Source organism: Stigmatopora nigra, chromosome 8 (assembly GCF_051989575.1).
Source record: "Stigmatopora nigra isolate UIUO_SnigA chromosome 8, RoL_Snig_1.1, whole genome shotgun sequence".
NCBI lineage: Eukaryota > Metazoa > Chordata > Actinopteri > Syngnathiformes > Syngnathidae > Stigmatopora > Stigmatopora nigra.
The window spans coordinates 1504792-1525301 of NC_135515.1; the positions used below are offsets into that span (position 1 = coordinate 1504792).

General features: G+C 34.8%; 1 protein-coding gene and 1 long non-coding RNA gene across 3 annotated transcripts in view; one reads left to right on the top strand and one right to left on the bottom strand.

Moving 5' to 3' along the window:
• The window catches only part of LOC144200632 (uncharacterized), a 28231-nt gene extending 25887 nt beyond the window's left edge, over nt 1-2344 (top strand). The window contains exon 6 of the long non-coding RNA XR_013327157.1: nt 1488-2344. This is a non-coding gene — a long non-coding RNA (uncharacterized LOC144200632). The remainder of the gene's footprint in view (nt 1-1487) is intronic.
• Nucleotides 1444-19306, bottom strand: ttc12 (tetratricopeptide repeat domain 12). Of its 2 annotated transcripts, XM_077722876.1 has the most exons (21): nt 19013-19306; nt 18778-18932; nt 18664-18685; nt 18448-18525; nt 18008-18129; nt 16976-17035; nt 15641-15712; nt 15054-15114; nt 14189-14377; nt 11361-11430; nt 10077-10165; nt 9615-9783; nt 9385-9480; nt 6746-6809; nt 6546-6680; nt 5431-5523; nt 5264-5332; nt 3648-3749; nt 3172-3271; nt 2874-3102; nt 1444-1713 (listed from the first exon to the last, which is right to left on the bottom strand). In XM_077722876.1, the coding sequence occupies exons 1-21, from the start codon at nt 19062-19064 to the stop codon at nt 1644-1646; spliced, it is 2097 nt and encodes a 698-aa protein (XP_077579002.1). In that variant the 5' UTR covers nt 19065-19306; the 3' UTR covers nt 1444-1643. The 2 variants fall into 2 exon arrangements, with proteins under 2 accessions (XP_077579002.1, XP_077579003.1); XM_077722877.1 differs by lacking the exon at nt 19013-19306 and having other exon boundaries at nt 18448-18523; nt 18778-18927.
• Between the last annotated feature and the right edge of the window lie 1204 nt (nt 19307-20510).

Genomic DNA, 20510 nt, shown 5'->3' on the forward strand with positions numbered 1-20510 from the left:
ATATTTAGTATAGTATGACTTTTTCCTTCTTAAAAAAACTACTTAGTATAGTATGACTTTTTCCTTCTTCAAAAATATACTTAGTATAGTATGACTTTTTCCTTCTTAAAAAAACTACTTAGTATAGTATGACATTTTCCTTCTTAAAAAAACGACTTAGTATAGTATGACTTTTTCCTTAAAAAAACTACTTAGTATAGTATGACTTTTTCCTTCTTAAAAAAACTACTTAGTATAGTATGACTTTTTCCTTCTTAAAAAAATACTTAGTATAGTATGACTTTTCCCTTCTTAAAAAAACTACTTAGTATAGTATGACTTTTTCCTTCTTAAAAAAAAATACTTAGTATAGTATGACTTTTTCCTTCTTAAAAAAAATATTTAGTATAGTATGACTTTTTCCTTCTTAAAAAAACTACTTAGTATAGTATGACTTTTTCCTTCTTCAAAAATATACTTAGTATAGTATGACTTTTTCCTTCTTAAAAAAACTACTTAGTATAGTATGACATTTTCCTTCTTAAAAAAACGACTTAGTATAGTATGACTTTTTCCTTAAAAAAACTACTTAGTATAGTATGACTTTTTCCTTCTTAAAAAAAACTACTTAGTATAGTATGACTTTTTCCTTCTTAAAAAAACTACTTAGTATAGTATGACTTTTCCTTCTTAAAAAAATACTTAGTATAGTATGAATTTTTCCTTCTTAAAAAAATACTTAGTATAGTATGACTTTTTCCTTCTTAAAAAAACTACTTAGTATAGTATGGCTTTTTCCTTCTTAAAAAAACTACTCAGTATAGCATGACTTTTTCCTTAAAAAAACTACTTAGTATAGTATGACTTTTTCATTAAAAAAACTACTTATTATAGCATGGCTTTTTTTTCTTAAAAAAACTACTTAGTATAGTAAGGCTTATTTCGCCAAAAAACAACATAGTATAATAAAATAGTTAGCCCACCCCTGGGTTAGTGCATTTTAGGTAAAACTTGTTAGGATATGTCAAGTACCTTTTTGCAGATTTATTATTTACAGTAGGGCATCCTGGTGTTTGTGGTTAGCGTATCGGCCTCGCAGTGGAGGTCCCCGGGTTAAAATCCTGGTCAATCCACCTGTGTCGAGATTGCATGTTTTGCTCAGGCTTGCGTGGGATTTATCCGGGTTCTCCGGTTACCTCCCACATGCATGCAAGGCTGATTGAACACTTTAAATTGCCCCCAGCTATGAGTGTGAATGTGAATGGTTGTCTGTCTCATGCCTGAAAGTAGCCAGGATAGACTCCAGCACCCCCCGCAACCCAAAGGAGTATAAAGCAAGAAAAATGAAATCTTTTTACCGTGTGTGTTGATGCAGCTCATTCATTTAGCCGTGCTGCTGAAGTATTTAGGACAAATAACTAAAAGAAGATTAATATAGTATCATATCCAGTATAGTTAATCATATTATAGTCTGATTTTGGAATTTATTCATCATCTTTTTTTTACAGCAAAGCTGACAGAACTGCTGCCACCTTCACTGCAGCTTGAGGCTAATGATTCTACATTCTAAACGAGCTCAGAAAACGAGGTCAGTCAAGAGCACGGTTAAAAGCCCCAAATAATAAAAAATCATCATAAATAAAAAGATGATAATTGCCACACTATTACTTGATGAGCTTCATACAGGAGTGCAAGATCTCAAAGCCGTGGAGTTCCCGAAGTCTACTCACGTGCCTGGAAGAAGAAAAAAAAGAATTTAAATGGTGACAAGGTATGCGCTTTTATGTAAAAAGGTCATCTTATTCTTTGGTGTTGAGATGAAGAAAGAAAGGAGGAAAAAAAGGACGGAGTTAAAAGAAATGGAAGCAGTGAGGGTGTCGCTGCGGGGCGATCACTTCCTCCTCATGCTTGACTTTGATTTAATACAACACCGGATCCCATCAAGGAAAGGAACTTGATATGGGGGAAGTGTTTGACAGGTCTCCCTGTGGATTAAAAATTGCATATAACAAACATATACCGACCACTAGGGTTTATAAATATATTGAAGATCATCGTCTTTGTTCTCCAATACTTTGTTCTTTATGCTGTACTTAATTGTGGCAGATTGAATAGATCCGTAGCGGCTGTCTAATGTGGACTTGTTATTCATATTAATTGTAGAAAATAATATGTAAGGTATAATCTGCATTTAGATGTTAAATTGCAACAGTAAGTCAATATAGTTTTTAATTTTTTTGGCAGTACTTTAAGAATTTCAACGGATTGCACCATGTCTGGGGCGACCAAACGTCCCGGGCGACCAAACGTCCCGGGCGACCAAACGTCCCGGGCGACCAAACGTCCCGGGCGACCAAACGTCCCGGGCGACCAAACGTCCCGGGCGACCAAACGTCCCGGGCGACCAAACGTCCCGGGCGACCAAACGTCCCGGGCGACCAAACGTCCCGGGCGACCAAACGTCCCGGGCGACCAAACGTCCCGGGCGACCAAACGTCCCGGGCGACCAAACGTCCCGGGCGACCAAACGTCCCGGGCGACCAAACGTCCCGGGCGACCAAACGTAACGGGCGACCAAACGTAACGGGCGACCAAACGTCCCGGGCGACCAAACGTCCGGCTGGAATGAATTTGTTCTTATTTTCTTTCCTATTTTCTTTCAGGTTGCCAGTTTTTGTTTGAATGTGTATACTACTTTTTAAGCTACCCTGTAAACACAATTTCAAAAATAAATGAATAAAAAAACTGGTAATGCTCATTAATTAATTGCGTATTAGCTAGATGTCCACTACAATTTTTGGGAGGGTCTTGAGGGTTGAAATGTGCTAACGTGGACAACATTTCATGCCATCTCATCTACGTTTTTCAAAGAATAACTCAAATTTTTAAGTCACCTTGGCTCTGATTGACACAGCTTCCCCAGCGCAATGGCCGAATTCTGCTGCACGGCTGTTTTTTTGGCGTCACCGGCAGCGTGGCGCAGCAGCAGCATTACGATATCCGTCCCCAACAAATTGCTGGCAACACCTTTTAATTCAAGACAGTGGGCCAAACACAGGGCAGCATTTCCCGACACCACCTCATCACGGCTCGAGCCAATCCATCGCCGGAGAACAGATAGTTCTGCAAACAACAAAAAAAAAAAATGAATTAAAAAGGATGTGAGAACTGCAAGAAGGGATTGTCACTTACTTTTGTCCGACTTCACCAGCTCCTCCCGAGCAAACTGGCTATCAGCCATGCACGAAGTCAGAATCTTTACGGCGTATTTGGCGGCCGCCAAGTCCGCTCGCTGGCAAACGGGAAGAAAACAAAAAGGTTATTTTAAGTATCTCAGTAGACTTTATTAGAACTGGTCCAAGGTACTTTTATGATTAAGGCAATGCATACAAAACATATCACAGGTTGACCTATAAATCAACTACAATTTCGCCTTCAAACATCATTTCATTATCATGTTGAGAGGAGGCAAGAAAAATAATCATTTTAGTCAATCAAGAATCAATTTAGACTACAATAATAAAAGTTTATAATGGAATCAACCAGTTATGGACATATTTTTTGATTCAATTCAATATCCATAGTATAGTAAGCCTTTTTTCACAAAAAAACGACATAGTATAGTAAGGCTTTTTCTGTTAAAAAAACGACAGAGTAGAGTGAGATACCTTGAGCAGACACTGCACCGTCTTCACAACATTTCGCTGAACAACATGATTAACGGCCTCCGAAGACTGCGAAAGGACGGCGCTCAACACACCCATGGCTCTCTAAAAAGGACAAAAAAGTGTTATAATTATCCCAACAATGGCTCTTCAGACAAAGGTATTCTACTTTTAGGCCATGGAGTCCATCAAGACATGTCTTTGAGTAAAAAAAAAAAGCAAACCGAGCAAAATCTACAAAGAAAATGACCTTTTACAGCATTGATAGGAAAATTGGTTGCAAATAGAGAAAAGATTGTATCTTATTTGGTGTTGCTTTAGTTTGCAAGCTGTATCTGTCAGCTTTCTTTCTCAATCAATAAGGATTAGCGCTGAATTTCAAGCAATCAAGACTAAAAAAAAAACGTTATTTGGGGTTGAGCGACGCTATAAAACGATAAAAAGGCCAAGATATTGAGAGAAAAATCAAGTCGCCCCGGGACTGCTCTGATTTGGCAGGCAATTTATAGATTAGGGACCAACCACTGCTTTAGCAACATGAAATTGCTTTTGTATTGTAGTTTAAAAATCACTTTTCTTTAAAAATGTGGACACCAAGCCTTATTTTTAAACCAAAAATCAATGGAAAATATTGTGATTGGCTAGCCTGGTGTGTATAGTTAGCTGGGATAGGCTCCGGCACCCCTCCACGACCTTTGAGGATAAGTGGTTTGGAAAATGAATGGTCACTTAGGGGTTTTTAATCAATTCTTTCTGTTTTTAGTTCAAAAATCATTTTGTAAAATTGTAATATATATATTAAGAAAAGCTAAAATAAACATTGTTTTAGATCTATAAAAAAACTGAATATTCAGGGATTTTATTCCAGTTCTTTTAATCCATTTATATAATTTTTTTTTTATCTAAAATGCTCCAGCCCACTTGAAATAAATTTGACATTAAAGCGGCCCACGACACCTTTTTTTATACAAAAAGAGCTCATCTAATATGCTAATCTGAGTTTTTCTTGACCTTTTTGTTGTCATATCAGTCTTGTAAAAATAAATCCATATATTAATATAATATAGCTTGAAATAGTCAAACTAAAATGTTTCTGTAACCTACAACACTACCAAAACCAGGTAAGAAAACAAACAAAAAAATGGCAATTTCTTTTAAAAACGACAGTAATTTTTCACATTAATGCTTTTACCAATTTAACAAAATGTTTAAAATAAATTAAGGATGTTGTTGCCGGGCAGAAAAGGCCCAGGAGGTAGATGGAGTGCTTTAAAAGCAAGCCACGACAAGACAGATGGAAGGAAGTGAAGTGTAGAACACACACATGGCGGCCGGCTCCTGTTTAGTCAGACTACAAGTGCTGAATTAGCCATTAGCACAGACAACAGCACCTGGAGCTGCACTTTTTAATCAAATATACTGACATGTAAACGGCGCTCCCAGCCGGAACTTGGAGAAATGCAATTTCCACCTTTACCGTTGATGCGCCACGGGCATACGAGTCAGGAAATGACCCACAAATGTCAGATGGCTTTGCTTTGGAAAATAAAACTTTGATAGGAAATTTCAATAGGACTCTACAAAGTAAAATAATTATCATCTGGTAAGTGATTGCTTACCGTTACCATGCCGACGTCGTCTTCTTTTAGCAGTTGGAGGCAGAGATCACATAAAGTAATGGCGTTTTCCTTGAAGGACATTTTTCACATTTTAATACACAAAAATGTATCTAATATTCTTTAAGTTTTTTCTGAGCTTTCAAAAATGAACTTTGAGGATGACTTACCTGTATGACAGGTGAGGTGAGAGTTGAGAGGTTTATGATGAGGCCAAGGAGAGGGTAGAGTATGTCCGCATCACTGCATGCGATACTTTGTTTCTGCCAAAAAATTGGTATTGTCAGACATATTTCAAAAAATTAAATATGGGGTTGTATGCGGTAGGGTGAGACTTTTAATCAGGGCGAACTATTCTGAAAAAAATGGAAAAATAGAAGCCGGAGTATTAATTTGTGGGACCAATTCTGTTCCAGAAATTGGCCGCTAATGTTAAATTTAGTATAACATGATTCACAGCTTTCGTCGAACGTGATGAAATGATGAAATAAATGAAGAATACTTTATATCGAAAATACTACACTGATTAAAACCATTGTTCCCAGACAGCAATTAATCATGTGAAAGTAATAACAAAAAGAATACATATAAATTTCATTATAACTATGCTATTCGACCCTTTGGGGTTAAGGCAAAAAACATTTATTTTAAGTTTTAACCCAAATGTATTTCTCTGGAAAAATATTTTCAAGCATTATTTACTATTTACTCGCATTTTTGTTATTTTTATGTAAATAAATTATTTAAATTAAGGTCCAATTTAAAACATCCGGGCGACCAAACATCCGGGCAACCAAACGTCCAGGCGAACCAAACGTCCAGGCGAACCAAACGTCCAGGCGACCAAACGTCCAAGTACCATGCAATTCTGTTAGAGTATTAATGCAGAAAAAACATTTATTTTAAGTTATTGACAAACTATATTTATCTGAAAAAATATTTTCAAACATTATTTACTATTTAATCGCATTTTTGTTATTCTTATGTATATAAATTATTTAAATTAGGGTCTGATTTAAAATGTTTCACCAATTCCCTAATGACCCCAAAAATATTACTCCATAATATTTTTTATTACTCCATAATATTTTTGAAACATTTAACCTTAGTGTGTCTTCCCAATGCATTTTCTGACTTATACCGTCCACCACTCTTTTTTTTAATTGGTCGGGCGTACTGATTATTCCTATACTTGTCTACAACGATATAAATAATGGTTGGTGACCTTTGACAATTCTGCCATTGTGGTTTCTATTCCACATTAAAGAAATGTGATAATACTTACAGTGGCAATTAGCAAGGCCTTCCAAGTTCCTCCATGACGAGCCAAATCGCGACGAATGACATCATCTTCGATCAAACTGCCAAAAACGGATAAAAGCGCAGGTACGACGTGCCGCTTGTCCTTGCTGATATTGCTCTGGAGAGTGAAACGATGAGAAAAAATGATATAAAGACGCATAAAAATCAATTTTGACATCTTACCATTATGTCAGTGAACGGCTCAGCGATGGAGTCTGTCGTCGTGGTCCTTAAAATGCGGCGAAATCTGCAAAAATACGATAACACACATGTAAGATAAGAATGCGTGTTGCCGGGTAGAAGTTGACAAGGAGCGTGATTGGCTTTGACGGGTACATGAACTCACATATAGATTTTGTTCATGTTACAGTGGGAAAATGTAACCTTTCCCCCAACGATAAATGCTGCATGAAATGGTCGTTTTGTACTCGCTAATTCACGAGAAATGTCAAAGCAATTAGGAAAAGGTATCTCCAAATTTGCTTCTTAATGATTGGCTAGGAAGATTAGACTTGGCATCCACGCTGCATAATTGATGAAGAGTTTTTTATCTATTTTTTTTTCCAACATTGATTTTGCAGCTGAGCAAATCCAGTTGGATTTGAGTATTAAAATTACAAAATTCACACTAGCTATCCATATTAAATATATTTTAAATCAAGGGCGTCAGATTCGGGTTGGTTTGCGGGCCACTTGATTTCATGTGCCATTTTAGATAAAATATTTCATTTTTTTTAATAAATGGATTAAAAGAACTAGATTAAAAGCCCTACATATTTAGTTTTTTTATAGATCTAAAACAATGTTTATTTTTAGCTTTTTTAAATATATTTTTTGATTTTACAATAAGATTTTTTAACTAAAAACTGAAAAAAATGATTAAGAAATGACAATTATTGATTTAAAAGTGGGAAAATCAGGAAATTTCATATACATCTATACTCTTCATTTTAATTTGATCCTAAAACATAAAATCAGCACATTTCCTTTCCCGGTCCACAAAAAAATGATGCGTCGGGCCAGATTTGGCCCCCGTGCCACCACTTTGACAGCTATATTCTAACTGATCACTTATTTACCTATTAAGCAACACCTGCATACTACGACAAGAATAAAACCTTTAAAAACATCTAAATATTGTCCTAACTTCATTTTTTTATTCCTATGTAATTTTATGCAAAAAAAATAAAACAACAACAGCAAGCTAATGACTCAAATAAGATATACTACCCATAAAAATACCACAAGACGCTTAAAAAAAACAAATATTTCCAAACGATTAAACTTGCAATCATATGCAAACATAATTCTATTTTACTTTTAGACCTTAAAAAGGCTTTTCCAGGTCATTTACCACAGAAGAAGAGTACCAATACTAACAGTATCCCATTTCTAATGGAGTAAACTCCATTCAACGAGACGGCCAATCACACGACAGTTCGACATAGTCGTCGCCGTAGTTGTCCCCGGTGACAAAATACCCGGTTTTGACCCCGCTGAACTTTGTGCCACATAACTCTAAAGGAAAAGCGAGCAAAAATTGATCACCTCGCGGCAGTGGTCGGCACGTCCACTTATTTCCCGCTGTGTTCAAGAGCCCCCGTTGTCCTTTCATGTCTCTTTTTATGAAGCTTGAGAAAGGGGAACAGCTTGAAAACAGCCCTTTTACCTTGAAAAGACATTAACACTTGGACCGCGAGTTGATTTATTAAGGATGCTACCTTTTTTTTCTATTCTGTGAGAGCCTTTTCCTCGACCCAGACGGATTTTAAAGTGCTTTTAATATAGATATGATGCATGGCGGTGTAATAGGCTGGCCTGTAGGTCAGATTGTGGGGTTTTTTCTTACCTTGTTCAAGAGTAGGGATCATTTGCGGGGATGTAAAGGGAATCATGTTAACTTTATAAGTAAAAAAAAGCAACGCCCATATATTTACTTACATAGGGGGCACTTAAAAGTCTAAAATTTTCTACAAAGTGGACGGGGTGCCCAATTAATGGGTGCACTAAATTCTAGATTCTATAGATGTCGCTGTATGACCCTGACATATTGATTGTCTGGGTCAGAAATGGGCAAAATACGGCCTGCGGGCCACATTTGGCCCGTGAGGCGTTTTAATCCGGCCCGCCGACATTGTCCAAATATCTTTTTTCCCCAAGATGGCGCCGTCATGAGGAAGCCAGTGGCAGTAGCTGTGTCCACTCTTATTTGTTTTTTTGTGTTTTATATCCCCTCTATCTTTTTTTTTAAATGACATTTTAATATTTCTTAATACATTCCTTGTTACTTGACTTTGTACTTTATACTTTTTACTTGAATGATGAGTGATAAGTATGTTAATACTTGAGTCCTGTTTTTCCGTTTATGTTTCATATGTACTGTTAACGGATGCACTTTTTTATTTGTATCGTATCTTGTGCTAAGTTTAGCATAACGTGATTCACTGCTTTCGTCTGACGCGATAAAAAATAATAAATGTTCAATGAAGAATACTTTAAATGTAAAATACTACGTTAATTAAAGCCATTGTTCATAATTAAGAGACAGCAATTCATCATGAGAAAGTAATAACAAAAAAATGTATCATTATAACTATGATATTCGGGTAGAGCAAAAAAACGCATTTATTTTAAGTTGTTACCCAAATAAATATTTTTCAAGATAAAAATACTTTCAAGTATTATTTACTATTACTTATTGTAGATTAAATTAGCTTGGATTTAAAATATCCACCAATCCTACACCATTTGAAATGATTAAAAAATGTATAAAATACGGGCAAAATGCATAAGTTGTTTGTAGTAGAGGTTGTTTTACGTACTTTTTGTCTTCTGCCAACTTCTGCAAAATGAGGAGCGCTCTGTTCTCCCGTTGCTGCTTTGGCGCCGAAATGCACTCCATGAGGCTCCTCATTAACCTTTAGATTCAGATTAAGGGAAGGACAGATAAATCAAAAAGTAGACAACATTCTACTGGAATTCAATTCGGCATTGCTTACACTTTAAAGTCACTTTAAAAACTTTCAAAAATCTGTGAATTATGACATCATACCTGCAAATGTCCAAGTTGTCCAACAGAAGACATCTACCATGGGACGTAAGAGAGTACAAAGACAACAATTCCAGACACTCCTTCTGAACTGCGTCATTTTTGGATGAAACCAAGGGAACAATCGACTCTTTGGAAACGGGAAATGACAGCAGAGTCTTCTGGTTTTCTTCTGAAAGGAACAAACAAAAAAGATCTTTAAAGCTACAACAATAAAAATATCAAGAAATGGAATTTTTGGAGAAAAAATGGCTGGCATTCAAAAGTGGAAGAAAAAGACTTCTGGGAAAATGCGTGTTTGTCAAATGCCGTCAAATCTTAGTCATGTTTTACTTCATTTGGCTGTTATGACCGGAATCTCATGAACTATGTCACTTTATCTTGTTATGCATTCCCAGTAGCTTTTTTTTTTGGTGATTTAATTTAAAATAATTGGCGTTTGAGGCTTGACTGACGGCAACGTACCATTTTCCCTGCATGTCGTCGTCCAAACATTAAGAATGAGCACACACAAATCCTGGCTGCATAAATCATTGGCTTCCTCCAACAAGCAACTATGGACAAAAACAGTAAAAAATGACAAAAAAGTCATACAATTGATGGTTGTTTAACAATGTAAGATTGCAAATGGCAAAAAACCCTTGGATATGTATTCTGTTTGACCTCTGCTGACCTTCATTCCTCAGCCTTCCACTTCTGGAGGTACTTCTCTACCTTGCCTGATCTCACTATGGATCACAATCTCATCTGCAAGTGCCTCTTCAATAAAATGTTTGCTTAGTGTGGAAGGAATGAATACTAATCTTAACAGTTCATTGGAAATTTGCTGCCATAAATCTGTTAAATATTGGTTCCCATCTACAAACCCCAGTGCTTAGGAAGGTCAAAGAGCATCAAAAAAGACAAAATATACCCTAACTTTGACTTCTCTGACCTCTGGCTTGTTCTACAGTAACATAACAGCCAAAACAAACAGACTTAAGGTCAGTTTTTTACCCAAAATCTGTCATTATATTCAACTTCTGTAGTCTAATCTTAGACTACTTACTATGTGACAACATATTTATTATTTTTCCATTATTTACTTATTTATTTGTCTTTTTGTTGTTTTTTGTGCTCTTCATGGTTAAGCTTTAAATGGAATCATACCATATCTGTCAATTTTTATGTTTTTCACGTATTTTATACATTTTTTAATCATTTCAATTTGAGTACACAGTATAACAACTTTTGTACAGGATAATTGTAAGTAAGTTTTTTGGAAAAACGTTTTTTTTGAATGATTTTGGCACTAATCCGGATCATTTCAGTCACTGTTAGCATACGAAAACATCATTGTCGAATGCCGCGTTCCAATTGGATGTATTTTAAATAGCACTTAATACGGAGAATTGCAATTAATAATAAAGGACAGCAATTGGGTGAGGTTGCCAGGTATGTTATTCCTACATAATGACCAAAAAAAGCATTGAATTCAATTCAACTGCAAATTATGAAGAAACCAGATTGTAATTGTCATTTGGGAGTGAGTCAGTTTTGGAGGTTTCATGGCTAAGGAATAAAATGTACACATGTTTCATTGTGTCATTTACTTTTTCCATTAAGTCAGGCAACGTGAGGCGAGTCAGGTCAGGGAGAGTCGGCGCGAGACTCGGCAATTATCGTTTTGCGGATGCGTGTCGTCTATCTGTCGCTCCATTCGTCAGAGCTCCATTGAGAGCTGACAAACCGTCCCTCCGGTCTCATTACCTCCTCGTTGTGTCGTTGGCGTCGATGATCCCGAAGCCGTCGTGCAATCGGAAAAGCGTCTGTCCACTGCCTGGTTGAAGGACATGAGACCACAAAGTAACTTTTCATTACGGTACTTAGCGGAAAGTGTTTGGCAGTGTGGCCATCTTCCGTTTTATTCGTCTTTGACCTTGTTAGCTGCAAATTCTATCGGCGGGAAGATTAAGATTGTGAATGCGCACTAACGATGAGCTGTCTTACTCAGAAAATCAAACTGAGGAGTGAGGCATTATTTTTTTTTTGTATAAAGCTATTTTGTCAACTCTACGGAGATTATTTCAACGGCAAGTTATGGAGGTCTTAACCTTTTCAGAATGACTGTCATGGGGAGATGGTTATTGTATTACTCAGTAGAAAAATGAGTTGATTTCAATAAAGTAGGGATACTTTAAAAACGATGAGAATGGGATATTACCTAATAGAAACATTACGATAAATATGGGAATGGGGAATTGTTATGTTGACCTGAAAGGCAACTATACAAAAGAAGACAGCTGTAGTTATTAAGATATCTGTTTTTTTGTTCTGTCTTTCTTTATGATGTTTGTTTTTAATCAGTGTTTAATTTAACATACACTTACCGCCCACCACCTTTTTTAAATTGACTCTCTAGTGCAAGTTTGCCAGACTTATTTTTAATAAATGGATTAAGAAAACTGGATTAAACACCCTGAATATTCAGTTTTTTTATAGATCTAAAACAATGTTTATTCTAGCTTTTTTTAAATATATTTTTAGATTTTACAAAATTATTTTTGAACTAAAAACTGAAAAAATTGATTAAAAAATGACAAATATTGATTTAAAGGGGGGAAATAATCAGGAAATTTAATATACATCTATACTCTTCATTTTAATTTGATCCTAAAACAGAAAGTCGGCACTCATTTACTTCTTCGGGTCGCACAAAATGATGCGGCGGGCCAGATTTGGCCCCTGGGCCGCTACTTTGACACCTGTGCTCTAGTGGAAACAGAATTCCAGAAAGCAACACGACCAACTAATTTCCCCCAAAATTCAATTTCTAAAAACAATGCCCAAAAATGTCCAACATGCAAAAATCCACCACCACATACAAAATATTCCAAAAAAAACATCCACTTCACTTGCATCTTTTCACATTATAATCCTTAAAATCCCATCATTTCTAATCCCATTAATCCAAACTCACAATGTGCAATATAATGACACACGGATAACAGCATAACTATAATTTTCATCTTACACTCACGACTCATGCCAATTCAACTGAGGGGGGATGGGGGGTTGCTCGTCACACTGGATGCCACGCACCAGGCTAAATATGGCCGTGCGAATACATTCCATCTCATTGACAACCAGCAATTGCCTGGAATCGCATTGGAAGGGGAAGCAAAAAAATGTCAAGGGAGCCCCCATCGCATGTCTCTGGGACTTCACGGCTGACGGACAGATATGAGCGTATAATCTGGGAAAGACAGGCGCCAGAGTAAGGTCTGGCAACCAGGTGACTCGTAGCCACCTGCTAGCACAGATGTTTCATTAAAATGCAGGCGGCGTGGCTTAGCAATAGTTTACGCCTGTCTTTCTTGTCGCGTCGCTCGGCTTTGTCTGCATCGATGCCAAAGAAATTCAGGAGGAACCGTTTTAGTTTCCATGTCTGTCTCTGGGTAACAAATTGGTGCTGGTGTGTTGTTTTGACAAAATGTTATTCATGCTCAGGTATTTTAATGTTTGAATTAGAATGCCAAATAACACGATTTGCCTTGCTTGATATTGTACTGCAAGTCACTTTGTACCTACTTATTTATTATGTTGACTATAATACTTATTTATCATGTGGACTATAGTACTTATTTATCATGTTGACTATAATACTTATTCATCATGTGGACTATAGTACTTATTCATCATGTTGACTATAATACTTATTTATCATGTGGACTAGGGTACTTATTTATTATGTGGACTATACTACTTATTTATTGTGTGGACTATACTACTTATTTATTAGGTGGACTATACTACTTATTTATTAGGTGGACTATACTACTTATTTATTATGTGGACTATACTACTTATTTATTATGTGGACTATACTACTTATTTATTATGTTGACTATACTACTTATTTATTATGTTGACTATATTACTTCATTTATTATGTTGACTATACTACTTATTTATTATGTGGACTATACTACTTATTTATCATGTTGACTATATTACTTCATTTATTATGTTGACTATATTACTTATTTATTATGTTGACTATACTACTTATTTATTATGTTGACGTGTATTTTTTACAAATTTTTAATCATTATTTAAGATGGTTAACGGTTTGCTTGTTGTTATTTGTGCATTTTCATACTTATTTATGTTGTTGACTACTTATTCATAGATATTTTTTATTTTTTTATTGCGAGTTTGTGTTTATTTTTTGTTGTTGTTATTTTTGAAGCTCAATTTATCAGCTGTCAACATCATTTCGAAATTTGCACTAGAATAAATGATGCGACTGTCAATGATTCAACTAGCCAATTTAATATTTTAGTTACATTTCTTTTGACATATTACTCTTGACTTGGAATGAAAAATGTTGGCTTTACCATCTCGTTATCAAAATATATATAAAAAGTCCAATTTGTTCTTGGCTTCCGGATATTCTGACGGTACTTAAAATAAACCCTTTTGGACATTTTTTTAAAACTCTCCTGAGATGAGTGAATCTTTCAAAAAAGTTTGTTCTAAAGTCCGAGGACAAACCGTCCCTTTTTTAGAGTAAGAATTTTTTTTGTAATACTCACAGTCGGTCACAACTTGGCAAAGAATGTCTAATATTTCGCAGTAGTAGAGAAGCATCTGGCCTGGTTCTGACAGTTTGTCCAGAAGTTGAGGGATGAGCTTAGCCTTCTGCACCCCCTTGTCAAAATCTTGCCTGGCATTCAATTCCTCATGCTCCCTTTTCTCCTCCAGCTCAATCTTGCAAAGATATTCTGCATTTTCAGAAAAACACTGCTTTATTTTAACCAATACATTTTTGACAATACTTACATCATTCATCAATGGCAAATTGGACTTTGAGAGAAGATGTTTTTGTCAGTTTTAAGGCTTTTGATTGGGTTTTCTGTGTTCAATTTGTCAACTATGAATCCTGTTGGTTTTTCAATGTGTGGGTTTAATGTTATAAAGTGTTGAAGAGGATTTTTTTTGTTGTGGATTGAAGTTTTAAGACTTTTTATGTTGTGAGTTTGGCTGTAGAAAGATTGTATGATGATAGTTAAAGAGAGCGAATGTGAGATTAAAGTAGTTTGCATGCAACTATGTAGAAATAAACAGTTATGTAGGTGTTTTTATTGAAAAATGTTAAAATATTGACAATTTGTAAGGAAAATAAAAGTGTAAAAGTGTTCAAAGTCAGCATTTGGCTTCAAAGTAATGGCTAATGACTGATTTAAAAAAAGTTTTCAGTTTATTTCTACTATATATATACTATATTATGAAAAATGGGTATTTTTAAGATGAAATATTTACATGTACATCTCATTTAGTGTTTTTTTTTGCAGAAAAGTGCATGTTTTAAATTTAAAAAAATGATCTAGACTTTATTTTTTGGCAGAATTCAAATTTTACACAAACAATAGAAACAGATAAAACAAAAAAATCATCTACCTTTTGCCATTTCCTCCATTTGTGGATCAAGTTCGGCCATCTTCTCAAAGCACGTCCTGGACTAAAAAAAAACAAAAAACACAAACATTTGTCAATCCTTTTCATCATTTTCAGTGCCTATCTTCTACTTTCACTCAATTATCCTTTTATCTTACCAAAAAGTCAAAAAATGGTCACGAAAATCATTTCCCCGAAAGCGGAAAAAAGTCAAAAGTTAATAACATGTTTTCAAGGTATATTCATTTTCCTGCTGTTCACTTTCACCCATTTAATATTAAAAATGCTTCCCCTTCTGGCCTTTTGCTGTTTGAACATCTCTAGAGTTAGTCTCTTTGTAAATATATTCCATAAATATAGATCAGCACTTCTTTTGCCTTCAGAGCGGACTACAAAGATTCAAGGTTTCAAGGTACTTGATTGACAGACATGCTTTCCACTGGGAGTTGCAAAATTGAGATTTACTAGTGTGGACGTGTCGTGGAACCTGACTTTGTCGTAATTAGAAGCGATGGCGAGCATGCGGCGGCTGCACAAAAGTCAAATAAGAAGCGGCGTAATTAAGTATAATGAATGGTATTTATACTCACCGCACTGTATTGCTTGAGTCCCAAGTATGCCTTGCCCATGTGGAGGTGAGCCTTTATGCACTTTTCATTACACTGATACAAAAGAAAATGTAGAATATGGATAAATGAGGATGTTATTTGGGTAGTTGATGCAGTGACATAAGGGTTTTTTTCTTAGTGTATAAATAATAAGCAATTTTGTGAGGATAAGGAATACACAGTCAATACTTTGTCGTCTGTTTGAAATAGATTGAAGGAGAAAAATTTGCATTTTGGGGATTGTGGAGAAAAGAAATATCAATTTGCTGTGTTTTTTGGTCTAGAATGACATGAGCATTAAGGATAATACAAGGATAGATGATAAATATTCTTTAGTCAGTTCAGTTTCTGGAACACTATGTATACATGTACATCTATGTGTATGTATGTATATATTTATCTATATGTATGTATATGTAGGTATGCATATATATATTTTTTTCTCAGCAACATGCTTATTTATTTATTTACATGCTTTTTTTGGTCTAAAATGAGGTTAAGGAAAATACAAGTATACATACATATTCTTTAGTCAATTCAGTTACTGGAACACTATGTATACATGTACATCTACATCTATGTGTATGTATTTATATGTATATTTATATATATGTATATATATATGTATTTATGCATATTTTTTTCAGCAACACTTATTTATTTATGCTTTTTTTGGTCTAAAATGAAATGAGCATTAAGGAAAATACTAGTATAATAAATATTCTGTAGTCAATTCATTTACTGGAACACTGTATGGATGTATATGTATATTCATATATATTTTGGTATATTTATGTATGCGCATATATATCTTTTCAGCAACATGCTCATTTATTTGCATTTATTTATTATGTATTCCTGTATTTACTTATTACCTATCTATTTAAGTCTAAAATCTCTTTTGCTGTGTCTGTATTCTCACCTTCTACTGTGACAATGAAATTTCACGAATACAGGATGAATAAAGTTATCCAATCCAATCCAATGCAAAGTTCAAAAGTAAATCAGTGTTTTTAATCGAAGAAAAAAACTGCAAACTGGCAGACTGACTAGTTCATATTTGTATGTGGTGATAGAACTAGTGCCAGGTATCGTATGATAAAACACCAAAGGGGCCTGACACATTTATTTCAGCCTACGGAAGGTTTCCACTACTACGTTTTTTTTCCAACACCGTTTCATCTTTTACAAAATGATGTCAGTATATGAGGGCATAAGGAAGTTTAATTGGGGTTTGTTTAGGATCACAAATTAATTCCCTTTATCCGTAGTGACTGCAAAATGACGGAATCGAACTCGGTAGTAGTAGTGCCTTACCTTCAGCGCCCATTCGCAGTCAGTGATGGCGTCCTCACACCGTCCTAGTTTGATATAAGCCTGCGCAAATAAAAACGTGAAGGGATTACAATATAAACAGGAATGATTTGGTAGGCCTGCACAATGGATGACAATACAATAGCTAGCAATTTACTTATCAGAGTTGTGATGACAGGCCCCATATTAATCAATAATAAAGTAAGAGGAGAAAAAGAAGGATAATTGCCTTCTCACATCTCGCTGCATTTTACTGACAGAGACGACATTTCTCCTTTTGCGAAAAGAGCGGTCTGGCTCGGCTCAGCATGACGTACGGATACAGATCTTCTTATTATTATTACCCTGGGAATCTTTTTACATGTCTTTTATACTCTCCTCTACCCTAACCACTTCCTTTCAAGTCCCAAAGGCAAATAAGATTTGCCACTTTTGTGACCACATGTCCATGTCCACTACTTATCTATGTTGTCCACTACTTATTTAATATGTTGATCAGGTCTCTATATTTTTGACTACTATTTATTTATTATGTTGCTTACTTATCTATGTTGACTACTATTTATTTATTATGTTGCTTACTTATCTATGTTGACTACTATTTATTTATTATGTTGATTACTTATCTATGTTGACTACTACTTATTCATGTCTATTATCCATGTTGACCACTACTTATTTATTATGTTGATCACTTATCTATGATGAAAACTACTTATACATATATTATGTTGACTACTTATTTATGTAGTACTTATGAATATTATCTATTGATTATTTGTTTTTTGTCATAATGGGTACACCTTTCTACTTATGTCGTTGACAACTATTCTGTGAACACTTATTTATTACAAATCTATTTAAAATGTATTTTTCAATATGTAACGATTATTTGTTTGTTTGTTGTTGTTATTAGTGCACTTTGTGGGGAAGCTTTAAATCTCATTATTATTTAGGGTAGAAAATTTTAAATGTACATTTAGAATGTGTGTAAGTGTGGATATTTTAAAGAATTTGAAAAGAAAATGTATTTACTTGAGCTCTGTTGGTATACAACTGCTGCATGTCCCGTAGTTCATCCAATCCACTACTGTAATACTTCACAGCGGTCTCATAATCTCCCTGACCGTAGGCTCGATTCCCTTTGTCCTTAAAAACTGTAAAATCAGACAAGACAATTAACCTTCCAGACCAAGGGTTGGGAATCCTTTTGAAAAAGAGAGCCATAAACAATTCCTATTTTCAAATATTATTCCTTACAAGCAGTAACCACTATTTAAAAGTCAAAATACATGAAATTTTGCAGTCACTTTATCACTTTTAAAGTACAAAAAGCCTTAGATAAGAGCCATATGCACATATCATAAGAGCCACATGTGGCTCTTGAGCCATAGGCTCCCTACTCCTGCTCTAGACGATGCAACTACGAATCCATCCCCCCCAAAAAAACGTCAAAACTTGCTGGAACAACTCACCGGTGGCCTTTTTCTCCTGAGCAAGCCTCCTTTTCCTTCTGTCTTCCGCATCTTTCTCCATAAACTTCATGAAATTCTCTAGCCGTGAATAGAAAAACATTTCTATTGGCATTTATGTCTGTGGTTTTACAGTTCCCGACGGCATAAACAGTAAACAATAAAAAGGACATGCTGTGTTATTTATTTTGATTTTTTTTGTCTTCTCATGGGTCTTACCTGCATTTCCAGCCGGTTCATTCTGAAAAATATTAAAAAGAAATGGCCATGTTGTTATTGACCGCCCATAGATTTTATGTTGTTGTTGTTTAAGAAATAAGGTATAAGAATTACCAGTGGGCCATTAGATGCTGGTTTTGTGTTGATAGTGGTTTTGTTGATTTTTGTCCTGCAAGGTTCATTCAAGGCAGCAATTTTGCTATCGGCTTTTTTGAGAGCTTTTTGTTGGACTTCAACATCTGATGAGTTTAATTCCTTCACAAGATTACCTAAAAAAAAAAAAAACAAATAAAGTATATCAAATTCCTAAATTGTCTTTACAGGATTGAATAATAAGGACATGACTTACTTATATCGTCGATATTTTTCAGGAAAACGTCCAAGTCTTCAATGGAGTCCATCTTTACAAATTTATTGCATTTAGCAGCTTTTTATCAGTAAATATACATTAAAAATAGAATGCTAAAATACCACTTGGCGTTATATGCTGACTGTTGTCTTTTTGTCAACACTGTGGGTTGCCATGACAACGAAATGCCTTCAGGGGAAATTGTAAACTGGAGTACTAATATATACAAAAGGAGGATATATAGTTTCTAATTCATCATATTTGTTTACAACTACTTCTTATTGGCATGTTAAATAGTTACATAAAACACTATTTTTTTTTAAATAATTAGGTTTAGTCATTGTCTGAACCAGGAATTTAATAGTAAGTTGTCATGGTCTTAAGGTCGTCTAAATCTGAGCTAAAATGTATATTTAAAAATGATCAAAAAACAACCATTTTGAAGTGTGAGAGTCCAATTGGTGTCAAGGTTATTATATTTTGATCAACACTGCCATCCCGTGTTTGTAATGGAAATTATTCAGTGATGGCAAGTATTGTGAAGTATTTTTATTTAACCAAATTTGGCAACATTTGTCTATTTTGCATGGTCAAAAAATGAATTTATGTTGACTTCCATATTGCAGGAACTCAATTAAGGAGGTTAACTTTAATGCCTTAATAAAAAATATGAATCTATAACAGTTGTTTTCCATATTTTGACTTTGGAAATGCAATAAATTGTGACCATCATAAAAATGAAATTAAAAAAATTATAAAATCTAAAAAAATTAAAAAATGGGGGAAAAAAAGTCTATTTATTTTGTATTTTGTTGGCTAAAAATAAGATTAAAAGTATTAAAAAAATATCAAATTCAGGGCATGAGTGATAATATAAAAATGACATCAAACATGCAAGTGCTGTTTATGCTACAAGCAGAAAATATAGGCTTTAATTTCTATTTTTATTTAAATAATTAATGGGATCCTGACTTTTTTGACTCCCAATAATTCTTTCAAAAAAAAACAGAGCTTCTATAACAAACTCATCTTCTCACATCTTCATTTTCAATTGCAAATAAGGATTAATGCCTCCTATTTGGAGTATATAATACCCTATCCTTTTCTCCAAAGGTTTTTGTTTTATTTTTTGGTGAAATGAATTGCCTCATTTATCATTTCTCTGGTGTCACATTCCATCATGGCAGGCTTTTAAAGACTGAAGAGCAAAGCTGATATTGTTCCGCCAACTCATCTTGAGAGGTCAAGAGATAGTCAAGAAACAAAAAAAGGATGTTATGTAACCGCTTCCTATCGTCTGTTTTGATATATTGTGGCTGCTTAGAAGAAGTTGTCTTGACCGAAAGAAAGTTTGAAAAGTATTTTCACTGATGACTTTGGTTTTTTTGTGGGTACTCTGCAACGTCTCAGGAGGACAACAGTCCTTGATTAAAGGCTTTGTATTCTTTATCTTTTCCTTTTTTTTGCAATCAAGTCATTTCTCTGCAGTTATCTTCCA